At 43.6% G+C, this 27,379-nt stretch overlaps 2 protein-coding genes across 4 annotated transcripts in view; one reads left to right on the forward strand and one right to left on the reverse strand.

Annotated features, from left to right (window-relative positions):
- Positions 1–3,957: 3,957 nt before the first annotated feature.
- The window catches only part of Chrm5 (cholinergic receptor muscarinic 5), a 64,556-nt gene continuing 41,134 nt past the window's right edge, over positions 3,958–27,379 (reverse strand). The window contains exon 2 of the mRNA XM_036183840.1: positions 3,958–6,738. Coding sequence (XP_036039733.1) covers positions 5,058–6,656 — 1,599 coding nt within the window. The 5' untranslated portion in view covers positions 6,657–6,738 and the 3' untranslated portion in view covers positions 3,958–5,057. The remainder of the gene's footprint in view (positions 6,739–27,379) is intronic.
- Positions 20,281–27,379, forward strand: part of Aven (apoptosis and caspase activation inhibitor) — a 158,286-nt gene continuing 151,187 nt past the window's right edge. For all 3 annotated transcript variants that reach the window (XM_036183843.1, XM_036183842.1, XM_036183841.1), the window contains exon 1: positions 20,281–20,583. In XM_036183843.1, coding sequence (XP_036039736.1) covers positions 20,353–20,583 — 231 coding nt within the window. In that variant the 5' untranslated portion in view covers positions 20,281–20,352. The remainder of the gene's footprint in view (positions 20,584–27,379) is intronic.

Consider the following 27,379-nt stretch of genomic DNA (forward strand, 5'->3'; position numbering starts at 1 on the left):
AAAGTCTGGCATACCAAGTTGAAGGAGAGCCTAGCCCCTCCCCATTGTATCAAGGCTGAGCAAGGTATCCCATCACAGGGAATGGGCTCCAAAAAGTCAGTTCATGCATCTGGGATAAGTCCTGGTCCTGCTGCCAGGGACCCCACAAACCGATCGAGTCACACAACTGTCACCCACATTCAGCGGGCCTAGTTCAGTCCACGTAGGTTCCTGAGCTGTCAGTCCAGAGTCAATGAGCTCCAACTAGCACCAGTCAGCTGTCTCTGTGGGTTTCCCCATCATGTTCTTGACCCCTTCTTCTTTTTTTTTTTATTGAAGGAGGGAGAGGTCTTAAATACAGACTTACAGCACAATGGGGGAAAGAATTTGTTCTTTTTTAATGTGCTTTTGGCTCCTTTCCAACACATTTATCCACTCCCTGTCTAGACTTCCTTAAATTAGTGAAGAGCTTGCATAATCTTGAACTTTACTGATGAGATGACATGAACGAGATGAAAATTACAATCACAAAATGGTAATGAAATGAGAGGGGAGAAAGTGAGGCTGTTCCCTTTGGCACAGGGCCTCTGTCTGAGAAGAGTTGGGCTTCCAGGTCTGTCCCTCACCCTTGTCCAGTTGAAAAGAATTTTAGCCACAGACTTTTTATCATCATTGTTTAATCTTAATTTGATCATTGGTAGCTGGAATGGCAAATCACAGAAAGTAGCAACAAAGATGTGTATTCCATATTGTGTTCCCTATCTTAAAAGGGAAGGCCATGCAGAGCTGAGTAAGACCTTGATACAAATTGGGTCCATCATGCTAACCAGAGAACATTCTCCAGTTTTAACACTTTTCATGGAATCACTGTGTGGTTAAGTTTCTTTAATGTCCAGAACAACGAGAGTACAATATGCTTTGCTGTGATTCAGATATTTATAGTAGACAGCTGTAAGCCCCCACCCAGGGGTTTAGGTACAGATTACACAATCACAAAGAACAGGCAGCATCATCCTCAGAGGACACCCACCAGAGGAGTAAAGGAGAAGGGTTGACAACGTGCTTTGTTTAACCAAAACATGAACAGAAAACTGGGACATGTCACCAAATTCACAGCGAAAAAGAGAAACAAATCACATTATTAGCAACATATATCATCCTGTAGATAACCGGTTAAAGCTGAACATAGTCCCTCACAAACAGAACTCAGGAGACTAGGATCAGGTCAGCTCATGCTCCATGCACTTACCCAGTACCTGTAGTTTACAATAGAATCTTTGCATTCTGAAGGCCCCACTCAAGGTCCTGACTCTAGGACACTTTGGTTTCCTCTAATGATTTGGGGGTATTCTTTGTCTATGTTAATGGGCATGAGTAGCCCCGTAAACCTGGCTACTTTTCAAAGACAATAAGGATCAATTTCACGAAAGATAAATTAAAGAGGCTAATTCTGTGTGACCATGGATCGATACTCTCCCACTCCAGTTCTGGGCCCCTTTGCTCTAACTGGGTTATCCCTCTATTGTGAGTGATGAATACCCAATACAGAATTAAAATGCCATTTTTGTAGAAAGATTTCCAATTCTGCCAGCAGCCAAGGCCTTAAAGGAAAAGAACCAAGTACGTCTAGAGCTGGTAGAGCAGGTTTTTGAATAAAGTCACACCCTCCTGGTATCATGTAGGCCTGGGAACTTCTGTCTCAGGGATTTGAGCCAATTAGTATTTTCTACTAAATTCTTGGCAGGTGTCAACCTGCCCTTCACAAAGGCTCCACAACTATGGTACACCAAACATGTTCTATCTCAACATCAGGTCTCTGCAGGGCTAGAATAGAGGCCTGGTGGATTAGCCCTGTCCTGCCCAAGAGTCCCCCATCCCAAAGGCTCCTTGGCATGTAACTCTGTTCTTTCAGGGTTGGAGGAAGAACTCAGGTACACATCTAATTCCCAGGAAACCAGGCTAATTCTTCTTCTTCTTCTTCTTCTTCTTCTTCTTCTTCTTCTTCTTCTTCTTCTTCTTCTTCTTCTTCCCATCCTCTTAGAAAAAGAGAGCTGGCTTCCACTGAGTGAAATGAAATCCAGATTTTTTTTTTTTAAATAGGATCTTGCTATCGACAAAGCTGCCTCCACTGCCCATGTGCTGGGATTACAGGTGTGATTCACCACAGCCAGCTAAAGTTGAGAGAATTTTTTAACACAGCGTCAAATGATAGCAAATGTGACTAGGAAGTTCCTGACAGGACTTTGCACCTGCTAACTCTCCATGTAGCACTGCACAGCTTTTATTGTGGATCATTCATTAATTTAACTTATTTCACACCTTTAATTTCTTGTGCATGTATTTATTTTTAGAATCATCAAAGAAGCATTTTAGGTTCAGTTTTCCCACACTCCTAGTTCTAAAACTCAAACCCAGGGCTTGGAGCATGCAGGGCAAGCACTCTCTACTGAGCATCACTCCACCTCCAGTTTGTTTATATAAAAATACTTTAATAGGATCTCTGTGAGTTCGAGGCGAGATCCAGGAGAGGCACCAAAACTACACAGAGAAACCCTGTCTCAAAAAAACAAAACAACAAAACAAAAAATACTTCAGTTAAATAGTTCAGTTTAAACTCCGCTTTTAATAATTCCAGTGTACATAATGCATGTTGATAATTTTTCGTTTTTATGTTGCTGTTCCTTACACTTAGTTTTTGTTTTTTGTTTGTTTGGGTTTTGTTTTTTTGAGACAGTGTTTTTCTGTGTAGTTTTGGTGCCTGTCCTGGATCTCGCTCTGTAGACCTGGATGGCCTCAAACTCACAGAGATCTGCCTGGCTTTGCCTCCTGAATGCTGGGATTAAAGGCGTGTGCCACCGCCGCCCGGCTTTTACTTAGTTTTTAAGATGAAACTTACATTTAAACAATGTTTGTTTTGGTGCTGAGGGTGGAATCCAGTGTCTCATGCTGTATCACTGGGCTCCTCCTAGCCAAGGTGTTCATGTTTAAGGGCATAACCAGCTGCACTCAACCCTCAACTGTGCATTTCTGAGCTTCTCACTTCTGGGTACATTGGGATAGGACTGAGCAAGGAAGTCATTCCTTTCAAATAGGAAAGACCTATAAGAAAGAAGGAAAGAAAGAAAGAAGGAAGGAAGGAAGGAAGGAAGGAAGGAAGGAAGGAAAGAAAGAAAGAAAGAAAGAAAAAAGGAAAGAGGAAAAGAAGGGAGGAAGGAAGGAAGGGAGGGAGGGAGGGAGGAGTTTGAGGCCATCCAGGTCTATAGAGCGAGATTCAGGACAGGCACCAAAACTACACATAGAAACCCTGTCTCAAAAAACCAAAAACCAAAACCCAAACAAACAAAAAATAAAAACAAAAAATCTTAGAAGGAGGAAGGAAGGGAAGAAGGAGGAAGAAGGGAAGAAGGGAGGAAGGAAGGAAAGAAGGGAGGAAGGAAGGAAGGGAAGAAGGAGGAAGGAAGGAAGGAAGGAAGGAAGGAAGGAAGGAAGGGAAGAGGGAAGGGAAGGAGGAAGGAAGGAAAGAAAGGAAGGGAAGAAGGGAGGAAGGAAGGGAAGAAGGAGGAAGGAAGGGAAGAAGGAGGAAGGAAGGGAAGAAGGAGGAAGGAAGGAAAGAAGGAAGGAAGGAAGGAAGGGAAGAAGGAGGAAGGAAGGAAAGAAGGAAGGAAGGAAGGAAGGAAGGGAAGAAGGAGGAAGGAAGGAAAGAAGGAAGGAAGGAAGGAAGGGAAGAAGGAGGAAGGAAGGGAAGAAGGAAGGAAGGGAAGAAGGAGGAAGGAAGGAAGGGAAGAAGGAGGAAGGAAGGGAAGAAGGAAGGAAGGGAAGAAGGAGGAAGGAAGGGAAGAAGGAGGAAGGAAGGAAGGGAAGAAGGAGGAAGGAAGGAAAGAAGGAAGGAAGGAAGGAAGGGAAGAAGGAGGAAGGAAGGGAAGAAGGAAGGAAGGAAGGAAGGAAGGAAGGAAGGAAGGGAAGAAGGAGGAAGGAAGAACACTCCCCTCCTTTTGCCCAAGCAGCACTTCTTTCCCAGCACAGGACAGTGATCTGCGTGTGTCTGGGTCTGGATGAGGGGGACTAGGAACTTCAAAGACTCCTAAGGAAAATTGAAAGCATGGTAGGAATCATATGTTTTCCACGTTTTGTGTCTGATTTGTCCTGAGAGGAGATTAGAAAGCAATTCTCCTGAAAACAACATAAAAGACCCAGCATTCAATATCCTGGCGAGAATCCTTACCGGATAGGGCTGTTATACAATCAGTTTCTGCTGAGAACACAGCATATTTCATAAATGACTCCAAATGGGCACCAAAATGATACACAATATTTGTTTGGAGAACTAGTTACCTCATTGGTAAAACACGAAAATAACTGCGTGGAAACTTGATCATCATTAGCAGCAGAATAGAAGCTCCTCTAGGAAACCAAGTGTGCAAGTGTGTCAATGTCAGCATTTTCTTGACTCTGGGTTCTGAGAGACTGATGGTCAGTGGGAATCACCATGGTTTCACTGGGTTTGGGAGTTGTCATAGATATGAAAGGGAGAGTAAGAGCATCATTCGGCATATGAACAGAAAAACAGGCCACAGTACAAAGCACATGACAGCTGCATAATAAATGCTGATTAAATTATGAAGAGTGATATTCTTAGAAGCCAGTTGGATACCACTCTTATCCAGAGGTGACAGAGGCTTACATTCTCCTGATTTTCACTGGTCTAAGACAGTTTCATATAGACACATACACATTGCACAATGCTCTATGACAGAATGCCCCAGGGGAAGATTTCCGTTTGGTCCCAACTGTTCTTCACAGATCAGTTCTCAAAGTCGTTGTCCGTGATGACTCAAGTGTATTTCCAGAGAGGGACCCTGAGTCTGTCTTTCTGCTTCACCAGCAAATGCTAGTGGCATCAGGTGGCCTCGGTAATAGACAAGACTCACTTCACATGGCAGCAGTGGCTATGTGTGACTCTTCAATTTGACAACAGATCCCTGGACAAGTCTTTGGGGACTCAGAATGGCAGATGATGTTCTTCAAAACAAGCAAACCAGACTGTGGCCATTATTCTTTCCAGGGAAGTTACTGACTTTTCAGGGTAGCTTGCTGTTCCCTTGCCAATACAATTTCTCTTCCATCTTTTTCTTTTTCCAGCGGCAGAGGAGCAGCATCTTAAAGGTCTTCCTGAAGGTTCTGTTGCAGAGAGCATAGCAGATGGGGTTGACAGTGCTGTTGACATAGCACAACCAGTAACCCAAGTGCCACAAGGTGACAGGGACACACTTGTCACAGAAGGTGGAAACCAGGACCATGATGTTATAAGGGGTCCATGTGATGATGAAGGCCAGGAGAATGGCACTCAAGGTCTGGGCTGCTTTTCTCTCTTTGACTAGGACCATTCTCTTTCGCTTGGTCATTTGATGGCTGAGGTTGGGATCCAGGCCTCTTGTTGAAGGGTCCTTGGACACCGGGAAGGTACAGGGCATGATTTTCACCTTGCGACAGCCATTGTTCGCCTCCTGGGTCCCGTCAGCTTTTACCACCAATTGGAACTTATAGGCAACACACTTCTGACTCTTGAGTCTGTGAGCAGCAGCCGGAGACAGGAAGTATTTGGGAGTGTCATAGTCATTGTTTTCAGTCTGTGCGGTCACAAACGTGTCCTTCGTCTCTTTGGTGCTGAATTCCTTCCTCGGGCTTTCCTTAGACTGATTCTTGTAGACCACTTGGAAGACAGGGTCAGTGGTGGGCTTGGCCTCATCCTCTGAGGAGGGGTAGCTGCTACAGGTAGTGACTTGCTCAGTCTTGTCCCAGTCAACACTTAGGCCTGTGGCCTGGTCTGTCTTTCCTGTTGTTGAAGTTCTTCTGCGGGAGGATGACCAGGAGGCTTGATTTCTTTCCCGCTGGGCCAGGCTGGGTCTAGGGCAGCTGAAGAAAGATCTGAGCAGGGCCCTGTGAGCCGGCTTTCTCTTCTTGGCTTCTGCCACAGAATCAGAACCCTGGAGGTCAGCCAGGTCCTTGGTTCTCTTCTCTGTTTCCCGGTAGATCCGGCAGTAGAGAATGGTCATGACAGAGACAGGGATGTAGAAGGCGGCGATGGCCGTGCCGAAAGTAATGGTGGGCTCCGAGAGGAATTGGATCTGGCACTCCTCAGGGGGTACTGTCCGCTTCCCAACCAAGTACTGCCAGCAAAGGATTGCTGGTGCCCAGAGGATGAAGGAGATCAGCCAGGCCAAGCCAATCATGATGCCAGCCCTCTTTGGGGTACGCTTGGCCCGGTATGTCAGTGGTCTTGTGATGGAAAAGTAACGGTCAAAGCTAATCACCAGAAGGTTCATGACAGAAGCGTTGCTGGCGACATAGTCTAACGCAAGCCAAAGGTCACAAGCCAGACTCCCGAGAACCCAGCGTCCCATGAGGATGTAGGTCGTGTAGAGGTTCATGGAGAAGATTCCAATGATGAGGTCTGCACAGGCCAAGCTGAGCAGGTAATAGTTGTTAACTGTCTTGAGCTGACTGTTGACTTTGAAGGAGACCATGACCAAGACATTGCCCACAATGGTCATCAGGCTGACCACAGCAGTCACAGCTGCAATAGTGATGACTTCCCACAGCCCATGGCGTTCCACAGCCTGGTGATCTACTGGGGTGTCGTTGGCTGTGGTTTCATTGTGGTAAGATTGCCCCTCCATCCTGGTTCAAGAAGTTACATTTGGATTTAGTCTGAGGTTTGGAGCTGTTCACTGTGCTACCTCCTCTCTTCTCGGCCAGGATCTGGAAGAGATATCAACAGGTCAGCTCCACTCATCACACTTCTGTATGATTTTCTTTTCCATTTTGGGTTCATCATTTCTATCAGAATATGAATTATATGCAGAGCAAGATGCTGGATTGTTGAACCTGTTTTTTTTTCTTAGAAAATGACTTAATTTGTTATCAAACTATTGTTACTGGTGATAGTATTGAAATAGTTAAGTATAAGGTAAAAGGCAAAATAAATTTTGGACAACTATATATGTATGTATATATGTGTGTGTGTGTAGGTGTGTGTACACATCATTGCAATGAATAACAATATAGTAATAGATGTATATATTTTTATCATTGCAAAATTCTTCTGTCTAATGAGCAAAAGTATTGGGTTTTAGTTATAAAAATTTTCAATTACAAAATACTTTTCAATGAAAATTCTCTGACATTTTTATACATGTAAAAAATGTTTGGTCATCTTCACACCCCGATGCCCTGTCTTAATCCTCTCATTCTCCGACTGAAATTCTTCTTAGACACGGAAATCTCTAGACCTTTAGTAACATTTTTATCAGGGCATGATACATTCTTTTAAAAATGTAATAGTTCTTTGAGAACTTCATATGATGTGTTTTGATCATACTCACTCCCTCCCCCAACCCCTCCTTCCCACCCCTCCAGCTTCGCGTTCTCTTATTTTCTTAGTGTATTACTGTTTGCACTTTAATGAGCCTCTCTGCCTGAGTATCATTCGTATGTGTGAAACTGCTGCCCTCTTGTGGCAATTTTTTAAAGAGGGGTTGAGAAGATGAAGGAGAAAGAAAAGGATAGAATTGCTTAAAAGACTGGGAGAGGGGGAGGGTAGAGGGTGGGATGAAGAGTAGTAGGGTAGGGATGAGGGGTGGGGCTCTGGTGGGTTTGGGGGGTAAGGTAGAGGTGGGGTGTGATTGTTATAGGCTTCAATGCAGAGGATAGAAACCTGAAATGAACATTGGAGGTAGCACCCAGAGGCGGCAGGCTTAAAACACGCCTGCTCACAAAGGGTTAAAAGTCAAGGAGTATTATTGAAGGAATGTGTGAAGAAAAGTTTTGACATGTCTTCTTAAAAAAGATTGCTCTTTTTAAGTAACACACTTCTAACTTTTTTTTTCCCCGGGACAGGTTTCTCTGTGTAGTTTTGGAGGCTGTCCTGGATCTCGATCTGTAGAACAGGCTGGCCTCGAACTCACAGAGATCCGCCTGGCTCTGCCTCCCGAGTGCGGGGATTAAAGTTGTGCACCACCACCGCCTGGCCTAACTTCTTTTGATTCATAGAGAAGAAGTGCTGTTTCAATTCAAAAACTCATTTCAATTAAGACATGGTTTCTCCGAGTGGAGGGACGTGGGGAAGGATGGAGAGGGGGGCTGGAAGGAGAGGAGGGAGGAAGGAGAAAATGACTGGCTGGGGAAAACAATTAATTAATTAATTTTTAAAAATCAGGGGGGAAAAGAGATGGTTTCTCGTTTTGTCTGAAGTGATAATATTATCTGCAGCAGGTTTTTTAACCAACACTTTAAAAATACTGTTTGCCAGCATGCTAGATGCCTTGGAGCATCAAAGAGTGCATGTATTAAGAGACTTAATCTTGTTCAGCTTTAAAGAGTATCCAGGAAGAAAGCTGAGCCTTCTTCGGGCCAAATTCTTGGGACAGAAAGGTCTATTCCTGAGGATATTAAATGATCACACTGTCGCTGTAGGGCAGGAAAGCTGATCAGACAGTGTATGCTTGAGGACCAAACTGGAGCCACTGGATTCCTGTGTGAAGCTTGTCTCCCAGTCCTGGGGTCGGGGTGGGGGTGGATTCCCTTCCCTTCTGTCTTGTGTAATATTCCCAGACTTTGGGGAATATATCATTTGTCTATGTGTGCCATGTCATTAAAAAGCCTTGGAAGTACTGCTGCAATTAGGTTTATGGGAAAATCTGAAAGCCCAGAAGAATTCCTTGGCAGTTAGTGAACTCTTCCCAATAGATGTAAAAGCATGGGTTATGTATTTATCTTTGCAGTCCTAACAAAAGTATCTTTTTCTGTAGGCAACAGGAAGAAAATGTCTTACGGAGGCAGTGACACACTTCGTCAAGCAAAGCTGATAAATCTAGTAAGATTAGGACTGACACATGAGCCTGGGTTTAGTTCCAAGGAGATAAGAATGCATCTTAGCAAGTTGTTTGGGACTGTGGTGGTTGGAAGGCGGTGTGAAACACGCCAAAGAGGGACCAGGAGGAGAAAAGTGTGAGGAAATTATGCTACTGACTATGTTTGCATGCTTGTCTGTGGACAACGTTCAAGCCTGCCTGTAGGCAACGCCAATTGAAGACCGGAAGAGGGAGGCAAATCCCTTAGGACTAGAGCAGAGGCCCCTCAAGAGTATCCCGAGGGAAGGCTGCCTCTCTCATGTCCCAACTCCAACACAGTCGTCCCCCCATCCCCCGCTCCCCAACAAACCTCTTGCACTAAGTCTGTGCACGTGGAGTGTGTGCTTAGTGGCGTACCTTGGCAGGGCCTGCCAAAAGGTACCCACTTTACCTTCCTTTATATTTGTCATTACACACAATAATTTAATTCTCAGCACTTGGGATGCAGAGGCAGGCAGCTCTCTGTAAGGTCAAGGCTAGCCTGGTCTATATAGGGGGCTCCAGGCCAGCTGAGGCATACATAATGAAATACATTTAAATTAAAGAAAGAGAGGAAAAAAGAAAGAAAGAACTATAATAATATTTTCTTTTCTAAGTGTAGAGAAGCTGTAAGATCCATGGTCTTGGGCAGGACTTATGAAGCCTTCCTGTGAGGTTTAAATGAAAGTTCCAATATTACCTGATGACAGTGATTTTCTAACATGAATACGCATCACAGTCACCAGCAAGCTTATTGAAACAGATCACTGGGCCTCACTCTTACACGTCTGGCTGCAGGGAGGCGTAGGAGTCTGTATCTCAACAAGCGACACTATGTTGCTACTCCACCTTTTGAAAATGATACATAATTAATTGATTTCCTTTTATAAAATAGGACTGGGATGCGCAGACAGAGTCTAAGAGCCAGAGGTGTTGGGGTGGGGTGGGGGGCGCTGAAGGGCGGCCCAGACCAGAACAGTGTCTTTGAACTCCCAAGATTACAATTCCCATGAACTCATAGCAGCGCAAGATGAAGCTAGTTAACATTCCAGCCCGGAGATAGGCGGGGCTCCTGAGCTCCTACTCCTAACTGAAAAGCTATTGACAGTTGATGTCTTCTAGGGGAGAGTCAGTTTTCTTTAAGGGAATGGCCACTGCGTGGTCAACTATGCTACAGTGGATGGCACCGTCAGTGTGTGGGCAGAGTGAATTGCAGTCTATGGACTCTTAAAAAAAAAAAAAAGAGGTCACCAAGTTGGGAGGATGTAGATTGTATGTATATGTGAAATTCAAAAAAAAAAAAAAACAAAAATTTATTAAATAAAAATAAACAAAATAGGTCAAACATACTAAAAATACACAAAAAGGTAAGCTTATTTTCTTAAGGCTCTCCCTGTGTGACTGACACTTTGTTTTGGTATCTTAGGAGTTCCCTAAGGAAAAACTGGTTTTTAAACTGACACAATGGCATATATTAAAGCTAGGATTATCAAGAAAAAACAATACCAGAAATCCCATTGCCTTCTATACAGACAAAAGGTGTTTAGCTCCTTGCAACGCAGGAGATTCTTGTGTGGCCTTTTCCTCACTGCTGACACTTTCTCTATGCATCAGAACCACAGAAGGGCCCATCCTGGTGGCTAGGATGTAAGTCCAGCTACTTGGGAGGCAGCTGCTGGGGAATTTTGCGTCCAAGGCCAGCCTGGACAAATGAACGAGACACTGTCTGGGTTAGTATTGTTCATTGTCTCATGGCTGCATGGAAATGCCCCACAAAACAACTTAAGGAAGGGATGGTTTGCTCTGTGCTACAGTTCAGGGAGCACAACCCAGCATGGTGGGAACATAGAATCAGGAGGTGGCTGGTCACATGGTCTCCACAATCAGGAAGCAGAGAGCATGAGTACTTGTCGGAAGTCCGCTTCTCTATTTGGTCTGGGACCCCAGCACATGCAATGGTGCTGCCCACATTCAACGTGGGGCTTCTTACCTCAATGAACTTAATCTAGATAATTCCCCATGGACATGTCCACAGACTTTTTCCATATTGGTTCTAAATTCTACCAAGTTGACAATCAAGATTAACTCTCTCAAAATAAAGAGCTGAAGATATTGTAGTTCAGTGACACAGGGCATGTTGGAGGCCCCATTGTTAACCCCCGGATCATACAACACAAACAAAAAACTCCATGAGATAAGCATGGTCATTATCCTGATTAAAAGATCTTCAAAGCCAGGTGTCTGACTTTAATCCTAGCACTCAGGAGGCAGAGGCAGTTGATTTTTGTGCGTTCAAGGCCAGCCTGCTCTACATATGACATAGTGAGTTCTCAGACAGCTGATGCTATGTACAGAGACACTGTCTTAAAACAACAAACAAAAAAAGCTAATCACACCCCTGATGTATGTCAAGTGCATGCAATAGTGTCAGGAGCAAAATGCTAAATAAATGTTTGCAATCACTTTCCAAAAACAAGTCTTGTCTGAAAATAGGCATGATAATTATTCTTAGTAATTTTTGTTTATTTGTTTGTTTTGAGACAGGATCTTGACACGTAACCCAGGCTGGAATAAGAATTCCTAATGTTGAGATTACAGACTCGCACTATGCCTGGCTATACTACTTGTCTTCCCTCTCTCTCTCCTCTCTCTCTCTCCCTCTCCCTCTGTTTGTTGTTTTGTTTTTAATATAACATTTTGGGCTGGAGAGATGTCCCCACTGTTAAGAGCACTGGCTGCTCTTTCAGAGGATATGGATTGGATTCCCGATACTCTCATGGTGGCTGAAAAAACCACCTGTAACTCCGGTTCCAGGGGTTCTGTTGCCCTCTTCTGGTCCCTTCAGGCAATGCATGAAGGCATAATGCCGGTGCACATTTAAAGACAAGAAGTCAAGGTCTCACTCTGATCTGGTTGTCCTGGAACTCATTACGCAGACTAGGTTGGCTTGGAACTTGTAGCAATCCTCTGTGACATGGGAATACTGATGTTTCCATAGAGAAATGTGGTTGAGCTGTGTATATAAATTTGACAGCTGGGTGGTGGTGGCGCACGCCTTTAATCCCAGCACTCGGGAGGCAGAGCCGGGCGGATCTCTGTGAGTTCGAGGCCAGCCTGGGCTACCAAGTGAGTTCCAGGAAAGGCGCAAAGCTACACAGAGAAACCTTGTCTTGAAAAAAAAAGGGGGGTTGGGGATTTAGCTCAGTGGTAGAGTGCTCGCCTAGCAAGCACAAGGTCCTGGGTTCGATCCCCAGCTAAAAAAAAAAAAAAAAAAAAAAAAGACAGATAACTATTTTAAGTAAAGGCTGTGAGGAGGCCGCTTCTCTAATGATGGCTGAACAAAGCATTGATTTGTTCAATCAAAACAGTACAACAGAATGGTATTAGGAGTCATTTTATTTCTATGTTATTTTAACAGAACAGTAGTTATTTGGTTTTTACCATAGTAGTCTCTGGTTCTCAGTCATCAAAATACTGTCAGTTATAGGTTCCATCTTGTGGAATAGGCCTTCAGTCAAATCAGATGTTGGTTGGTTACTCCCAGAGGCTTTGTGCCATCATTGCACTGGCGTATCTTGCAGGCAGGACATATTGTAGACCAAAAGTTGTGACCGGGTTGGTATTTACATTTTTCCTTTGGTAGCACACAGAGTACCTTCTTGTACCAATGACACTAGCATGTAGGGGTGAAGTCTCTATGTAGGGACCAGCTCGACTCCTCCGTGTTCAGTGAGTTGTATAGATGTTGTCCTCAGCAATAGGACCTTGTTATCAGTTTGTGGAGAGCAACCTGTTGTCTTGGCAATAGTTTAGGTGGTTTGGGAGGTTTTCATAGAACCCCTTTGTCCAAAAACTCAATTAGGTGCAACCCATTCCAGATACTTCATTTAGTAACAAAAGATGTCTAGCTGGGATTCTGTCTGCCCCATTATTTGGCAAATCCATTTAGATTGCTTTCATGTATGTATATATTTTAGGAAGTTTCTACTGTATTAGTTTTCCATACTACCATTCAAATGGCCCTTAATTTTAGCTTTCTCTTTTCACATTCCCTACCTCATCCTCCTCACCCTTCCTCCTCTCCTCCTCCCTACTTGATCCTCCCATTCTAGTCCCTCCCACACCAATCTATCCATAGCTATCTCTTCTACTTCCCTTTCCTAGGTAGATCTATCTGTTCTTCCCTGCTCCAATCCCTTACTTTATACCTAACCTCTGAGGTTCTATGGAGTGTAGCTTGGTTATCATTGACTTAACAGCAAATGTACACATATAAGCAAATACCTACCATATTTGTCTTTCTAGGTCTGGGTTACCTCACTCAGGATGATTTTTGTTTTCTATTTCTGTGAATTTTGTGATTTCATTTTTAATGGCTTGGTAATATTCCATTGTTAATATGTAACACATTTTATTTATCCGTTCATCTGTTGATGTAGATTGTTTCCAGTTTCTGGCTATTATATATAGGACAGGGGTCAGGCAGTGGTTGTGCACACCTTTACTCCCAGCACTGGGGAGGCCAAGGCAGGGAGATCTCTGTGAGTTTGAAGCGAGCCTGAACTACAATAGAGTAAGTTCTGGAACAGCCAAGGCTACACAGAGAAACCCTGTCTTGAAAAACAAAACAAAATAAAAAACAAATAGGGCAGCAATGAACATGGTTGAGCAAGTCTCTGGGGGGGGATGAAGCATCGTTTGGGTATACGCCAAGAGTTATATAGCTGCATCATGAGGTAGATTGATTCTTATCTCCCCAAGGAACCGCCACACTGATTCCCATTGTGGCAGTATAAGTTTGAAGTCCCATTAGCAACAGGTACATGTTTCCCTTCCCCCACATCTCTGCTAGCATCGCTGTCATTGTTTTTATTGATCTTAGTCATTCTGACGGGTGTAAGATGAAATCTCAAAGTACTTTTGATTTGCATTTCCCTGATGGCTTAGGATGTTAAACTTTAAGTGTTTCTCAGCCATTTGAGTTTCCTCTTTTGAGAATTCTCTGTTTAAATCTGCACCCCATCTCTAATATGCTGGGCATGAGAGACCTTAAACACTAAGCCATAAATGGAGTGTTGCTATCAAACTCCCGCCTTGGGACAGAAGAGGTCTGGGAAGAGTGTAAGAGCCGGAGAGGATGAAGACACTAAGGAAACAAGGCCCCCTAAATCAACAGGATTGATGACACAGGAACCCCCAGAGGCTGAGGCAGCACGCAGAGGGCCTGCACGAGTCTGCACCAGATGGGGTCCGAGGGCTGAAAGAAGTGGACACATGTCCCCATTCCTAACCCAGAAGCAATCTCCAACTGATAGGCACTTGCAAATGAAAGTTTAGTTTCCTCCAAGGGAAACAAATTAGTCTTAAGTGCAGGCCCCATGCCCAACCATAGATGGCCAACAGAAACTCAACTCAATGGCATCTTTGGAGGTTCTTTGTCTGATAATGACATTTTTAAAAAATTATTATCTTATCTTTTATTTTTATTTTATTTAAGTTTAAAAATTTTCTCTCTTTTTACCCCATAAGTCCTTTGCATTATGGCTTCCAGCTTAGTGTTTTTATGGTATTCCTGAGTGTGCAAATGAGTGGGTCTCTGTGTCTATTTCTTGTGCCTCTTCTTGGATTCCTTTCCTTCTGTTTGTGTTTTGTTCCTATTCTGATGTGTTAATTTTTGTTCTATCTGATATGATTACCCCTCAGATGCCTGTTTTCTAATGAGACAGGAAGCGGGTGGATCCAGATGGGAGGGGGGCAGTGGGAGGAACTGGGTGGAATAGAGGGAGAATATCTCATACAAGAAAAAAAATCTATTTTCAATAAAAGGGGAAATGCATATTAAGATTGCTTTGAGTTAAAAAATGTAAGGCCACAGTGACCTTTGAGATAAACCTTTAGATATATTCTTGCTCATTTTCTGAAGGGAAATTCCTGGAAGTATATTTACTTGATGAAAGGCTATGAACATTAGGAAGGCATTTTATGCACAACTAAAAAAATAAGTAAAGGCAAGGAATTCTCCATTTCTTACTGAAGCATTTATTTAAATAAAATGTACTTATTATACTTCCTCTAGTAATGGTTTTTGCTAGGATGTTTTGTTCAAGTGTTCTATGGCATGCTTGCTGAAGTGCAAAAATCAAGTCTTATCTAATAAAAATGCTACATTATGTGTTTTTGTTAGCTGGAGGTAGGAATCTAAGTATTTGCTTATTTGTAATTTACTGACATCGGCTCTCATTGATGAAAAATGAAAACAGTAACAACAACAACAACAAATCAGAGTATAAAACCAGAATTTGAGGGGAGTCCTCTCCCACGTGAGGAGACAAGAAGTGTGGTGATCAGGCGCATGGACCCTCACTAGACAGAAAATTGGCCCATACCCTGTTCTTAGACTTGACAGCTTCAGAACTGCGAGGAACAGATTTGTTTGTGAGCTCCCCAGTTCACGATATTTTGCTATAGTAGGCCAAAAGAACTCAAATTGCTCACCCCCCGCCCTGTGTATAAGCCTTGCTTTGAAGAAATGTGCCAATTTCTAGTGAGTAAAAATCTCCACAATGCTTGTGGTCATTTGAAAGAAAATGGCCCCCACAGGAAGTGGTATTATTAGAAAGTGTGGCTTTGTTGGAGTAGATGGGCCCTTGTTGGAGGAGGTGGGTCACTGTGGGGGCGGGTTTTGAGGTCTCCTATGCTTAAGCTACTCTTGGTGTGTGGCACACAGACTCCTCAGCTGCCTGCAGATCAAAATGTAGAACTCTCAGCTCCTTCTCCAGCACCGTGTTTGCCGCCACGTCCCACCATGATGATATGAACCACACCTCTGAAACTGTAAGTCAACTCCAATGAAATGTGTTCCTTAATAAGAGTTGCCATGGCCATGGTTGTCTCTTCACAGCAACAGAAACCCTAACTAAGACAATGCCTAATTTCAAGCTACCAGCTTTCTCATTGAACACAGAATTTTAAAGAGATAATGTACCAAACCATTGTTGATCTGGTCACCCAGAGAATGGACTCTAGACTGTCCAGTGTGTTCTTAAAAATGGCTTTTATACCTGTTTAAATCTTGGTGGTTCCTTTATGGTGTGTAGAGAAAAGAATATGACTTTCCTTCCTATTGTTATCGTTCTGTGCTTGGTGTTTTTGGAGAGATGGAACTGACCGCTGAATTTGAAGGCTCAGAAGAGGGAAGAACACATTGATCCTGAGTGCCACTGACATTCTGAATTTCACAGGTAGATATGAAGTATCTATCTCAATCTCTATCCTATCTATCCATTCTCTCTCTCTCTCTCTCTCTCTAACCAAATAGAAAAGAGAAAAATATAGTGTGCATAAATAAAAGGAAAACATAGAAATGATTTTTTAAAAAAGAAAATAAATGCATCATGTCAGAAATAATAGTGCTATTTATACCATTACACTAACTAACTGTTATGGTAAAGAGATAACAAAAATACAGAATTAAATGTTAAAAGTACTATTATTACTAGGGTACATGCAAGGGTAATGAGGGTGAAGTTTTTATATATGTTAAAATACTGTGATTTGAGACTGTCACCCACAGAACCATGGAGGCTATATATATTGTAGGGGGGACCCTAGGATGACTGTGGCTTGTAAGTTTTGGTTTTACTCAAATACTGAGCAAGCCTCAATGAAACATTTCACTATTAAGATAAGAATTTATACTGTATCAAGCTGATAATAGGAAAACAAACAAATAAATAAATAAATATTCGGGTTACATACTATCAACTAAAACTCCAAGCTAGGGTTGGGGTTGGCCCTAGGTTCAATCCATAGCACTGTAAACAAGAACATAAAATAAGTATCAGTGAGAACACCAAACATGCAAGAATGGTTCAAATTTAAGAAAACTAGAAACATCAAGAGATAAGTGTTGAAAATCTCCACTCACAAGCACATCCCTAATGTTTTAAGTTTCATTCCACATCATCTCAATAAAGCTAATACGGCAACCAAGTGAGCAACATGAGAAAAAAAAATACTGTGATTTGGGTGGGTCTAATCCTTCTCCTCAACTCTTGATTCTCTCTTTATTAATGGCACAGTTAACTAATTGTCCATTCAAGCAATAAATGTGGGCATCACCATTACTTCTCAGATCCTGACTTCCCCATTTACATTTGGATGCAAGATTCTAAATTTCCCATTTCTCAGCTGTCTTCTTGGCTCTCATCTCCATTCACACCCTGACAAATATGGCCTGAACTTTCCTAGTGATTTAATGTCTCTGACTGGAACTTCAATCTCTTTTACAGACTGATTTCTTGAGAGCATATGCAGACTTTGAAGCCAGACAACCCTGGGTTTGAACCATGCCATTAATTACTAGCTTATGACCATAGAATTATTTAATGTTTGTGTTTTCTTTTGTGTATGTGGTGCAGTCTATTGTATATTTGAGTGTGAATGCTTATGTGAGGTAAGTATGGAAGCCAGCAGTTGATTTTGGTGGATCTTCCTCAATCACTCATCATGCTCCACCTATTTTTTTTTTCCAGAGCTGAGGACCTAACCCAGGGCCTTGCAAGCGCTGTACCACTGGCTAAATCCCCAACCCCCCTTTTTGTTTTTTGAAAGAAAATTTTGAAAAAAAATTGTAAAGAAATGATTACAAGCTTATTTGCATATGCAGGAAATCTTTTTTTCTAGCAATGTATTTAATTTGTGTTTAATTTTTAAATTTCTTATTAATATTTGTGTGTGTGTCGTGTGACTGATGTGTGCACATGTCGCAGTGTACATGTGGAGGAGGAAATCTTATTAAACTGCAGTTTGTAATTTTAAAATGGAAAGGAACTAAGCTTTTTATCAGGAGAATGCAGATAAACTTGTCAGCATGTACTTGATGAAATGACTAATGTAAAATAAGTCAAATTCTACGAAAAATTAAAACGTTTACAAGTAAACGCGGCCACAATAAAGGCAAATGTAGGTTACAAAGACACTGTTGACCTGAACTCTTTTTGTTCCTTTGTCTCTTGATATTTATCCAGAAAGCTTACACATTAAACAATTATAGAAGATCATTTTGTTCATGGTTTTCAGACAGGGTCTCTCACTGTGATGGCTAATCTTGGTTGTTATCACACCAAGGCAGGGGACCCTCAACTGAAGAATGGCCTTCATCAGATTGGCCTTAGGGCCTGTCTGTGGGAGCATTTTCTAGATTGTTGGTGGATGTGGGAAGCCCAGCCCAGCCCACTGTGAGCAGTACAATTCTCAGGCATGTGGGGCTGGGCTGCATAGGAAACAGAATGTAGCTGAGAGGCTGGAGAGATGGCTCAGTGGTTAAGAGCACTTGTTACTCTTGCAGCCGACCAACATTTGATTATCAGCACCCACCTGGTGACTCAGTGACTCACATGACTACAGTTCCAGGGACGCCAAAGCAGTCTTCTGGTGAGTGACTGTGGATACCAGGGACTCATGTGATGCACATAATACATGCTAATACATGCAGTCAAAACACTCATACACATAGAAGTCATCACGTCCTGTCCCATGACAGGATTTCTCTGTGTAGCTTTGGAGCCTGCCCTGGAACTCGCTCTGTGGACCAGGCTGGCCTTGAACTCACAAAAATCCTCCTGCCTCTCGAGTGCTGGGATTAAAGGTGCAAGTCACCACCACCCGGCCAATAAAACAGTTTTTGAAATTGAGCCTGGAAATGAATCAGAAAGCAGGATCTCTTTGTGGTTTCTACTTCAAACTCCGGCCTTGAGTTCCTTCCGTCGCTTCCCGTAATGATGGACTGCAAATTGGAAGATGAAAGAAACTCTTTCCTTCCCAAGTAGGTTTTGCTCATGGTGTTTATGACAGCAACAAGAAAGTAAGAGGGACATTCACAGAACCTGGAGCTCCTGGATTTGGCTATTGTGGCTGGCCAACGAACACCAGGTATTTGCCTATCCTCACCTCGGGGGACACAGTCAAGCTTTTCATGTTGGTGCTGAGGATTTGAGCTCAGCACTTTCCCAAATGAGCTATTTCTCCATCCTAACCTTTGTGTTTTCAGTCTGGGTTCCAAGCCCAAGTGCAGTAGTTCACATCGTAGGCCTGCTGAGTTCTGGTGAAGGAGTTCTACAGTGTACGGTGTCTGGTGAGCTTTAAGTGATCTGCAAGGGACAAGCATTTTAAAGACAGTGTATCTCTCAAGTTGACAGACCTTCAGGGGTCCCCTCATCTTCATAGGTTCTCCCACTCCCTTCCACCTATTAGCTGGGCTAGCTCCGGTTCAGTCAGCAGGCTGCAGCTGGGGTTTCTACTCACGAAAAGCCTACATCTGGCTTTTGTCTTGAACCTCTTATTGCATTCAGCTCACTGTAGCAGAAATCACGGTTTATATAATTATCTTCTTTGTGAGTTCAGGACTTCAGGCCAATCTCTCTTTTAAATTCTGGACACAGTACTGTCTGTATAGTTCTGTGTGCAATTAGAAACAACATATGGCTATTAGGAAGGGTCATGAAAGGCTGGGGATGAAGGTGACACTTCTTTTGCCAGGCTGATTTTCATCCTTTGCTTTCATTATTTTTTATTTTTTGGTCTTTTGAGACAGGGTTTCTGTGTAGTCCTGGAACTCATTCTGTAGACCAGACTGGTCATGAACTCAGAGATCCACCTGCCTTTGAATCCCGAGTGTTGGGATTAAAGGCATACGTGGCACCACCAGCTTGCTTTCATTATTTCATGTAGCTTCCCTAAGACAGGATTAACCTTGGCTTCTGTGTGTGTGTGTGTGTGTGTGTGTGTGTGTGTTTCACCCGTGCCAAAGACGAATGTAGCTCTACCATTGAGCTACATTCTCAGCTCTCTCAGGCCTTTTTTTTTTTTTAAGCTGAGGATTGAACCCAGGGCCTCTACCACTGAGGTAAATCCCCAATCCCCTCTCAGGGCTTTCTAAAACTTTGCTGCTACCTTGTCTAGGCAAGTCCTGCTAGGTGAGTTAACCTCTCCAGGGCTGTTACCTCATTGCCAAACAAAGGTAACACGAGTACCTATGAGAATCAAGCGCTCAATAAATGTGAGTTACAGCAATTATGTTTACTAGTTTTTTTCAAGATTTTCAAGTACCTTTCCACTTTCCCATCTTCCTCTCTATCCACTTGAGCTGCTGTCCACACCTGCCACGTGGGGCTCACCCTAGACCCACACCTCCTTCCTGAATCCCGATTTTAAAACGACATATCCTCTTTCAATTAGTAAGTTAACCAAACAAACAACCAAACACCTCACTGTACATCTCGGGCTTGGTGTCATGCAAATACTCGTATGAATTAAGAGCGATCACCCTCAGTGACTCTATAGCGTCCTTTCACTACAGACCACTCCTGCGGTCCCCGCCCCGGCCGGGCCCCGCACCGGGATCCCCGGGGCCCGTGCTCGGCCGCTTCCGGTGGGGCCTGCGCTCTGGGCGGCGGCTCGCGCGCTCATCTCGCCCGGCGGCCTCATGCAGGCTGAGCGCGGGGCTCGGGGCGGCCGCGGGCGGCGGGGCGGTCGGGACCGGCCCGGAGGGGACCGAGAGCGGGCCGGAGCCGCGGCGGCGCTGGCGAGAGGAGGCGGCGGGGACGGAGGCGGCCGGCGGGGTCGAGGCCGGGGCTTCCGCGGAGGCCGAGGAGGCGGCGCCCCGCGAGGCGGCCGCCGGGAGCCTGGAGGCCGAGGCGGCGGAGCTAGCACACGGGTAAGGGGTGCGGACCGCTGCGGCAGCCAGCCGGCGTGCAGGACGCGCGCGCGAGCGCCACGGCGCCTGCGCGGGACGGAGCCGGGGGGCGCGCGTGGACGGTGCACGCGCAGGCCCCTGGCTGCTGGCGGTCCAAAGACGGGGCGACCGACCGGCCTCCGGGTTTTGCTGGCGCCGGGGTCCCGGAGTCTGAGGGTGTCCCGGCTACCGCGCGCTGTCACTGAAATTAACCCCCCTCCCCTCATGCGGCACGGGCTCGGAGAGGTTTCTCCCTGGGTGCATGAACCCAAACAGGTTTACTCAGAGAGGTGTTCCTCTATCCAGTGTTTCCTTTATCCCATTCCAGCATTGCCTTGGTAACAGTCTCTGTTGTCATCCACATCTGGATGAAGGGACGTGTGGAAGGAAGATTATGTCTTCATTTTGGTTTGGATTGGTGATCTCTAAGATCCACTCCACTCTTCAGATTCATATTTCGTGTTGCTGAGCGTACTGTTCTGGGTACCTAAAGACTGACCAACCTTCCTGAGGCCTCTCTGTTCTTATGGTGGGCACATCGGTGCCTTAAATCAGGATTAACTGCAGAGCTATGAAAGCTAAACAATCAATGGAGTTTTGGCCAGCAGTGCAGGGATCCCACACAGTGTACATCCTTTGCTTTGCCTCTGGATGACTTAGACTGCAAATGGAAACAACTTCTGGATATGTACTACTCCAAAGTAACTTATTTGGGAACCAAGAGGCTCTGAAATCCTCCCTTCTTAGGATGGGTGGTATGAGCCCTGAGCTCACTGACTTTGATAACCAAATCCTCAGGCCAGTCATCTTCACTGAATACCCTAGCTGAAATGTGATGATATCCTTGATTCAATCATTAACTTCGTAAAATGCGAGACTTTGTTTAGTATTTATTTTTTAGAAATACTGTGTGTGTGTGTGTGTGTGTGTGTGTGTGTGTGTGTGTGTGTGGTGTAGGAGTGGTCAAAGGACAACCTTTTGGAGTCTATTCTCTTTTTGCACCATGGGTTACCAGGATAGAACCCTGGTCATTAGGCTTGTACAACAAGCTATAGAGCTATCTTACTGGCCCCAATATATATATTTAAATTTAAATGACACACAGTGACTATACATTTATGGGGTATCAAGTAGCATTTCAAAATATGGCAACAGTGTGTGTAATGATGAGATCAGAAGAATTTGATATACCTATCATGTTAGAAATATATTACTTCTTTGTGTTGGTGTGCTGGCTAGTCTTATGTCAACTTGACACACAAGCTAGAGTTATCTGAAAAGAGGGAGCTTCAATTGAGAAAATGCCTCCATAAGATCCAGCTGTTAGGCATTTTCTTAATTATTGATTGATGGGGTAAGGCCCAGCCCATTGTGGGTGGTTCTATCCCTAGGCTGGTGGTCCTGGATTCTATAAGAAAGCAGAAAAACAAACAAACAAACAACAACAACAACAACAACAACAACAACAACAAGAAAGCAGGCTGAGCAAGCCAGTAAGCAGTATCCCTCCATGGCCTCTGCATCAGCTCCTGCCTCCAGGATCCTGCCCTGCTTGAGTTCCTGTCCTGACTTCCTTTGGTGGTGAATAGCGATATGGAAGTATGAACCAAATAAACCCTTTCCTCCCCAAGTTCCTTTGGTAATGGTGTTTCGTCACAGCAACAGAAACCCTAAGACAGTTGGCAGTATTAAAAATCCCCCAGGCTAGCTGCTGTCTAATAATTATTTTTTCAATCATAGTTATCATACTTTGTTTTTGATCTTTAGAAATTACTCCTTCTATCCAAATGTACTCCGGTACTCATTAACCATCTTCTTAATCCCTCCTTCCCCACACCTTTCCTAGCCTCTCATAACCACTATTCCATATTTCTTTAAGATCAGCTTTTTAGTTTCCACATATAAATGAGAAAATACAGTATTTGTCTTTGTGTACCCAGCTTATTTAACCTAACATAAAATCCTTTAGTTCCATCCATTTTTCTGCTAGTGATCATTTCATTCTAATGTTCTGAAGGCTGGCTGAATAATCATCCTTTGTGTCTATATATTCTCTCCTTTTGAAAAAAGCCTTTTTTTTCCCCCCCAATTATATATGTGTTTTTGTGCACATAAGTGCAATGCTAACAGAAGAGGGCATCAGATCCTTGGAGCCCTAGTTAAAGGCAGTTGTGTCCTCCAGACAAATGCTCCTAACTAACTGCCTCTGAGGGCACCTGCACACATGGCATATGCTTACATGCACACACACAAACATGTAAATAAAAATAGACATGAGAATGCCAGTGTTTCTTATGCATATCGATTCCAGTTCTATTGGATATGTACCTAATAGTAGCATTGTGGAATACCTACTGGTTTTTTTGTTTTTTGTTTTTTGTTTTTTGTTTTTTTTTTTAGAACATCCATACTGCTTTCTGTAATGCTGTAGGAATTGATGTTCCCACAGCATAAGAGAGTTCATGTCTCTGCATCTTCCTTAGTCCTTGTTATTTTCCAAGTTCCTTCTCCTCCTCTTCCTCCTCTTCTAGACAGGATCTAACTCTGTAGCCCATGCTGGCTTCAACTCAGGATCTTCTGCCTGTACTCTAAGGTATGGGATTACACAGGTACTTCACCACATCTGGCTTTCTTTATTTAACTGTTTGTTTGTTTTGTGAGACATAATCTTGCCATGTAGCTCAGCTTGCATCTGGTTCTCAGTTGCTGGCATTGCAGGAGTGCCCCAGCTTTATTTTAACAGTTTTTTTTTTGTTTTTATTTTTCTGTTTGTTTTTTTGCATACAGGGTCTCACTATGTAGACGTGGCTGGCCTGGAACTCACTATGTAGACTATGCAGGCCTTGAACTCGGAGATCTGCCTGCTTCTGCCTCCAGAGTGCTGGGATTGAAGGTGTTCTCTCATAGTTGTTTTTTTTTTTTTTTTTTTGCTTTTATTGAAAAATTTCTAGATACTCCTAGGCAAATAGTTTGTTCTCATGATTTTGTGCATTGAACAGTTTGAGGTTGTTACATATTTTACAGAGTCCTCTTTTGCTGGGTAAACAGTTTGCAGACATTTCCTCTCCTGTAGGCTGTTCTCGCACTCTTGGTGGTTTCTTTTGATGTGATCCCATTTGTCAAATTGCTTCTGTTTTTTGGGCTTTGGAGGTCCTATCCAGAGAAAACTTTGCCCAGAGCCATATTCTGAGATGTCTTTCCTGACAGTTTCAAATTTACTTTGAGTTGGTTTTGTATATAGTTTATGTCTCTTGGGTATGGATATGTACATGTATCCCTGGGGTTTTCTGTTCTGTTTCATTGGCTCCTCCTTTCCGGTGGTGGAACTGAACTCGGCATGGAGTGCTTTAATAGTACATTTCAGCCACCAGCTGTCTTTGTTCCAGGACCATACAGCGCAGCCTGTTGCCTTTGTAGTGTGTTTTGAGGTCTGACACTGTAATGCTTAACTTTTGTTCCTCTGCTCAAGGTATCCAGGGTCTTTTACAGTTTCATCCAAATGTTATGAGTGGTGGTTCTGTTTCTGTACAGAATGTCTGGGTATCTCAGCGGGTAGCGCACTGAATCTGTAGATCACTTTGGGTATTACGGGTAGTAGAATATTATATTACTTTAAGGTATGCTACTTTTGCTTATGTTGCATTTGTTTTAACTCTGTGAAGCTGTGTTACTGTGCCTGTGTAAAACACCTGATGGTCCAATAAAGAACTGGCCAATAGCAAGGCAGGAGAAAGGATAGGTGGGGCTGGCAGGCAGAGAGAATAGATAGAAGGAGAAATCTGGGAGGAGAGATCCGAATACCCAGCTACACAGCAAGTTGTGGAGTAAGAAACAAAGAAAGGTATACAGGAATAGAAAAGGAAAAGCCCAGAGGCAAAAAGATAGATGGGTTAACTTAAGGAAAGCTGGCCAGAAACTAAGCCAAGCTAAGGCTGGGCATTCATACTTAAGAATAAGCCTCCATGTGTGATTTCTTTGGGAGCTGGGTGGCTAGGCCCCCCAAAAGAGCAAAACCCCCAACAACAATCACGGGCATTTGAACAGTAGTAGTTCTTCCGTCCATGGATGCGGGAAGGCTCTGCGAAAATCTGTAATTCAGTGTCTTCTGCAGTTGTTTCCAGTGATGTTTTATAATCATCACTGCAGACGTCAGTCACTTCTTTGGCTAAATGTAGTTATATGTATTTTATTTAAAGTGTTTTGCTGGTGTCGGTTTTTTGATTTTTTTTTTCCACTTTCACCAATATTGCTTGTTATACTAAAAAAAGCAACTATATTTTGTATGTTAATTTTGTATTCTGTAACCTTTCTGAATTTCAGTTTTAATGTTTTTGTTAGCATTGTTATATAAATTTATATAAATCATATATATAATTATATATAATATACATAATTAATGTCACATGGGAGTAGGGGTTACTGAACTCCCTCCTTTTCTGTTTGGATGTCCTTTTGTGTTTCTACAATGGCTGAGACTTTTGGAGACAAGATTGTACTATGTAGTCCTGGCTGGCCTAGAACTAACTATATCAACCAGGCTGGCCTCGAACTCAGAGATCCACCTGCCTCTGCCTCCTGAGTGCTGGGGACTAAAGATGTGCACCACCACCACCTGGCATGATTATTGTTTTGGTGAGTTGTTAACAGGGAGGAAATTAAGGACTGCTAGCATTTTTTGCGATCCTCCCCTACCCCTTTTCCTGCAGATAATAGTAAGTAGTGAACATTTATTGAACACTTAGTTATGAGACTTTCACATCGAGGCACAGCTAAGTCACTCACAGTTATGGTTAAATTACTAATTCACAATTAATCCGAAGCTCACTGAGCCTGGGTTCAACCTGGGTCTGTTGACTCCAGAGCCGGTTTTGTTTAGTTTTGTTTTTTTTTTTTTGGTCGGATCTGAGGACCGAACCCAGGGCCTTGCACTTGCTGGGCAAGCGCTCTACCACTGAGCTAAATCCCCAACACTGAGCCATTCTTTTCTATTACTTCTCTGAGCTTCTGGTACAGTTTGAAAAGAGGTGGCTCAGTGGTCAGAACTCTTGCTGCAGAAGCATGAGGACCTGAGTTCAGATCCCCAACACCATGTAAAAAGCTGGGCGTTGCAGTTTGCACCTGTAACCCCAGCACTGTGTGGTTGGGGCAGAGGCAGGAGGATTGCTAGAGCTTGCTGGCTGCCAGCCTGGCCGAGCTTCAGGTTCTGTGAGAGACAGTGTCTGAAGTAAATAAGGCAGAAGGCAATGGAGGAAAATACCCAATGTCTTCTGACTTTTGCAAGCATACCTGAAGGCTTGAATACACAGATATACCACGTGCGTGGAGGGGGAGTGGAGAGAGAGAGAGTGGTGGGGGAGAGAGAGAGAGAGAGAAAGAGAGAGAGAGAGAGAGAGAGAGAGAGAACTGTTGTGATGTTTCCACATCTCTTCCCCCTCATGTTTAAATGTAATTATAAGGCTGTGTAGTGATACTGGTAAAGCTTTGTGTTCCTTATCCATATTTTTATGGCAGATGTATATGTGTGGTTCACTTTAAAAAAAAAAAAAAGTGAAGCTGGGCGGTGGTGGCGCATGCCCTTAGTCCTAGCACTTGGGAGGCAGAGGCAGGTGGATCTTTGTGAGTTTGAGGCTAACCTGGGCTGCAGAGTGAGATCCAGGAAAAGGCGCAAAGCTACACAGAGAAACCCTGTCTCAAAAAACAAAAACAAAACAAAACAACCAAAAAGCCCAAAAAAAAAAAAAAAAAGAAAGAAAGAAACAAATCTCACTATGTAGCCCAGGCTGACTGTGGTGGTACTGTGTTCCCCGAAATATTGTGCACCCTAATACACTTATCTGGGGTCAGAGACAGAACAGCCACAATACATAGAGGTTAGGCAGTGGTAGCACACTCCTTTAATCCTAGCATTCCAGAGGCAGAGATCTACCTGGACCTCTGTGTGTTCAAGGATACAGCCAAGCATGGTGACTCATGCCTTTAATCCCGGGGAGTGATGGCAGAAAGCAAAAAGGTATATAAGGCGTGAAGACCAGAAACTAGAAGCTTTTGGCTGGTTAAGCTTTTAGGCTTCTAGCAGCAGTTCAGCTGAGACCCATTCGGATGAGGACTCAGAGGCTTCCAGGCTGAGGAAACAGGATCAGCTGAGGAACTGTTGAGGTGAGGAAGCTGTGGCTTGTTCTGCTTCTCTGATCTTCCAGCGTTCACCCCAATACCTGGCTCAGGTTTGATCTTATTAATGAGGCCGTTTACGATCCCTGCTACAGCGGGCCTTTATCTGCGCTGCCATTCCTAGTCTGACCACTTTTTAGTTACGTCTAGCCAATAAAAAGCAAGAAAGCTATAAATTACTGCACTAGGGAAAGCAGAACTTGGAAGGTATATTTATTTATTTATTTTACCTTTTTTTTTTTTTTTTTTTTGCTTTGTAACTACTCCCTGGCCTGAGTAGTAAACACTAGCCATTGCTGAGATTCTTATACGTTGTAAAAGGCAAGTGTCTGGCTCTGGTGCTCAGCCTTAGAACCTGATTTGGTGCCACATCAGGTCTTGGCAGGTGTCTTAGGCTTGTTCTGTCCCTGAGACTCAAGGGGGTTACTGGCATCATGACAGCCAGCAGTGTCTGTAAACTTATTAAACTCGGACTCTAGCAACAGCTTCTAAGACTGTTTTTCACTTTTCCAAAAGACTGAAGCTAGCTTAGCTAGAAGCTGAAAGTGCCTGAGTGTCTGAACAGAAAATTGCTTTAGGATTACATTTTGGAGCCAGGTTACATGGTGAC

The sequence above is a fragment of the Onychomys torridus genome, chromosome 4, assembly GCF_903995425.1.
Source record: "Onychomys torridus chromosome 4, mOncTor1.1, whole genome shotgun sequence".
NCBI lineage: Eukaryota > Metazoa > Chordata > Mammalia > Rodentia > Cricetidae > Onychomys > Onychomys torridus.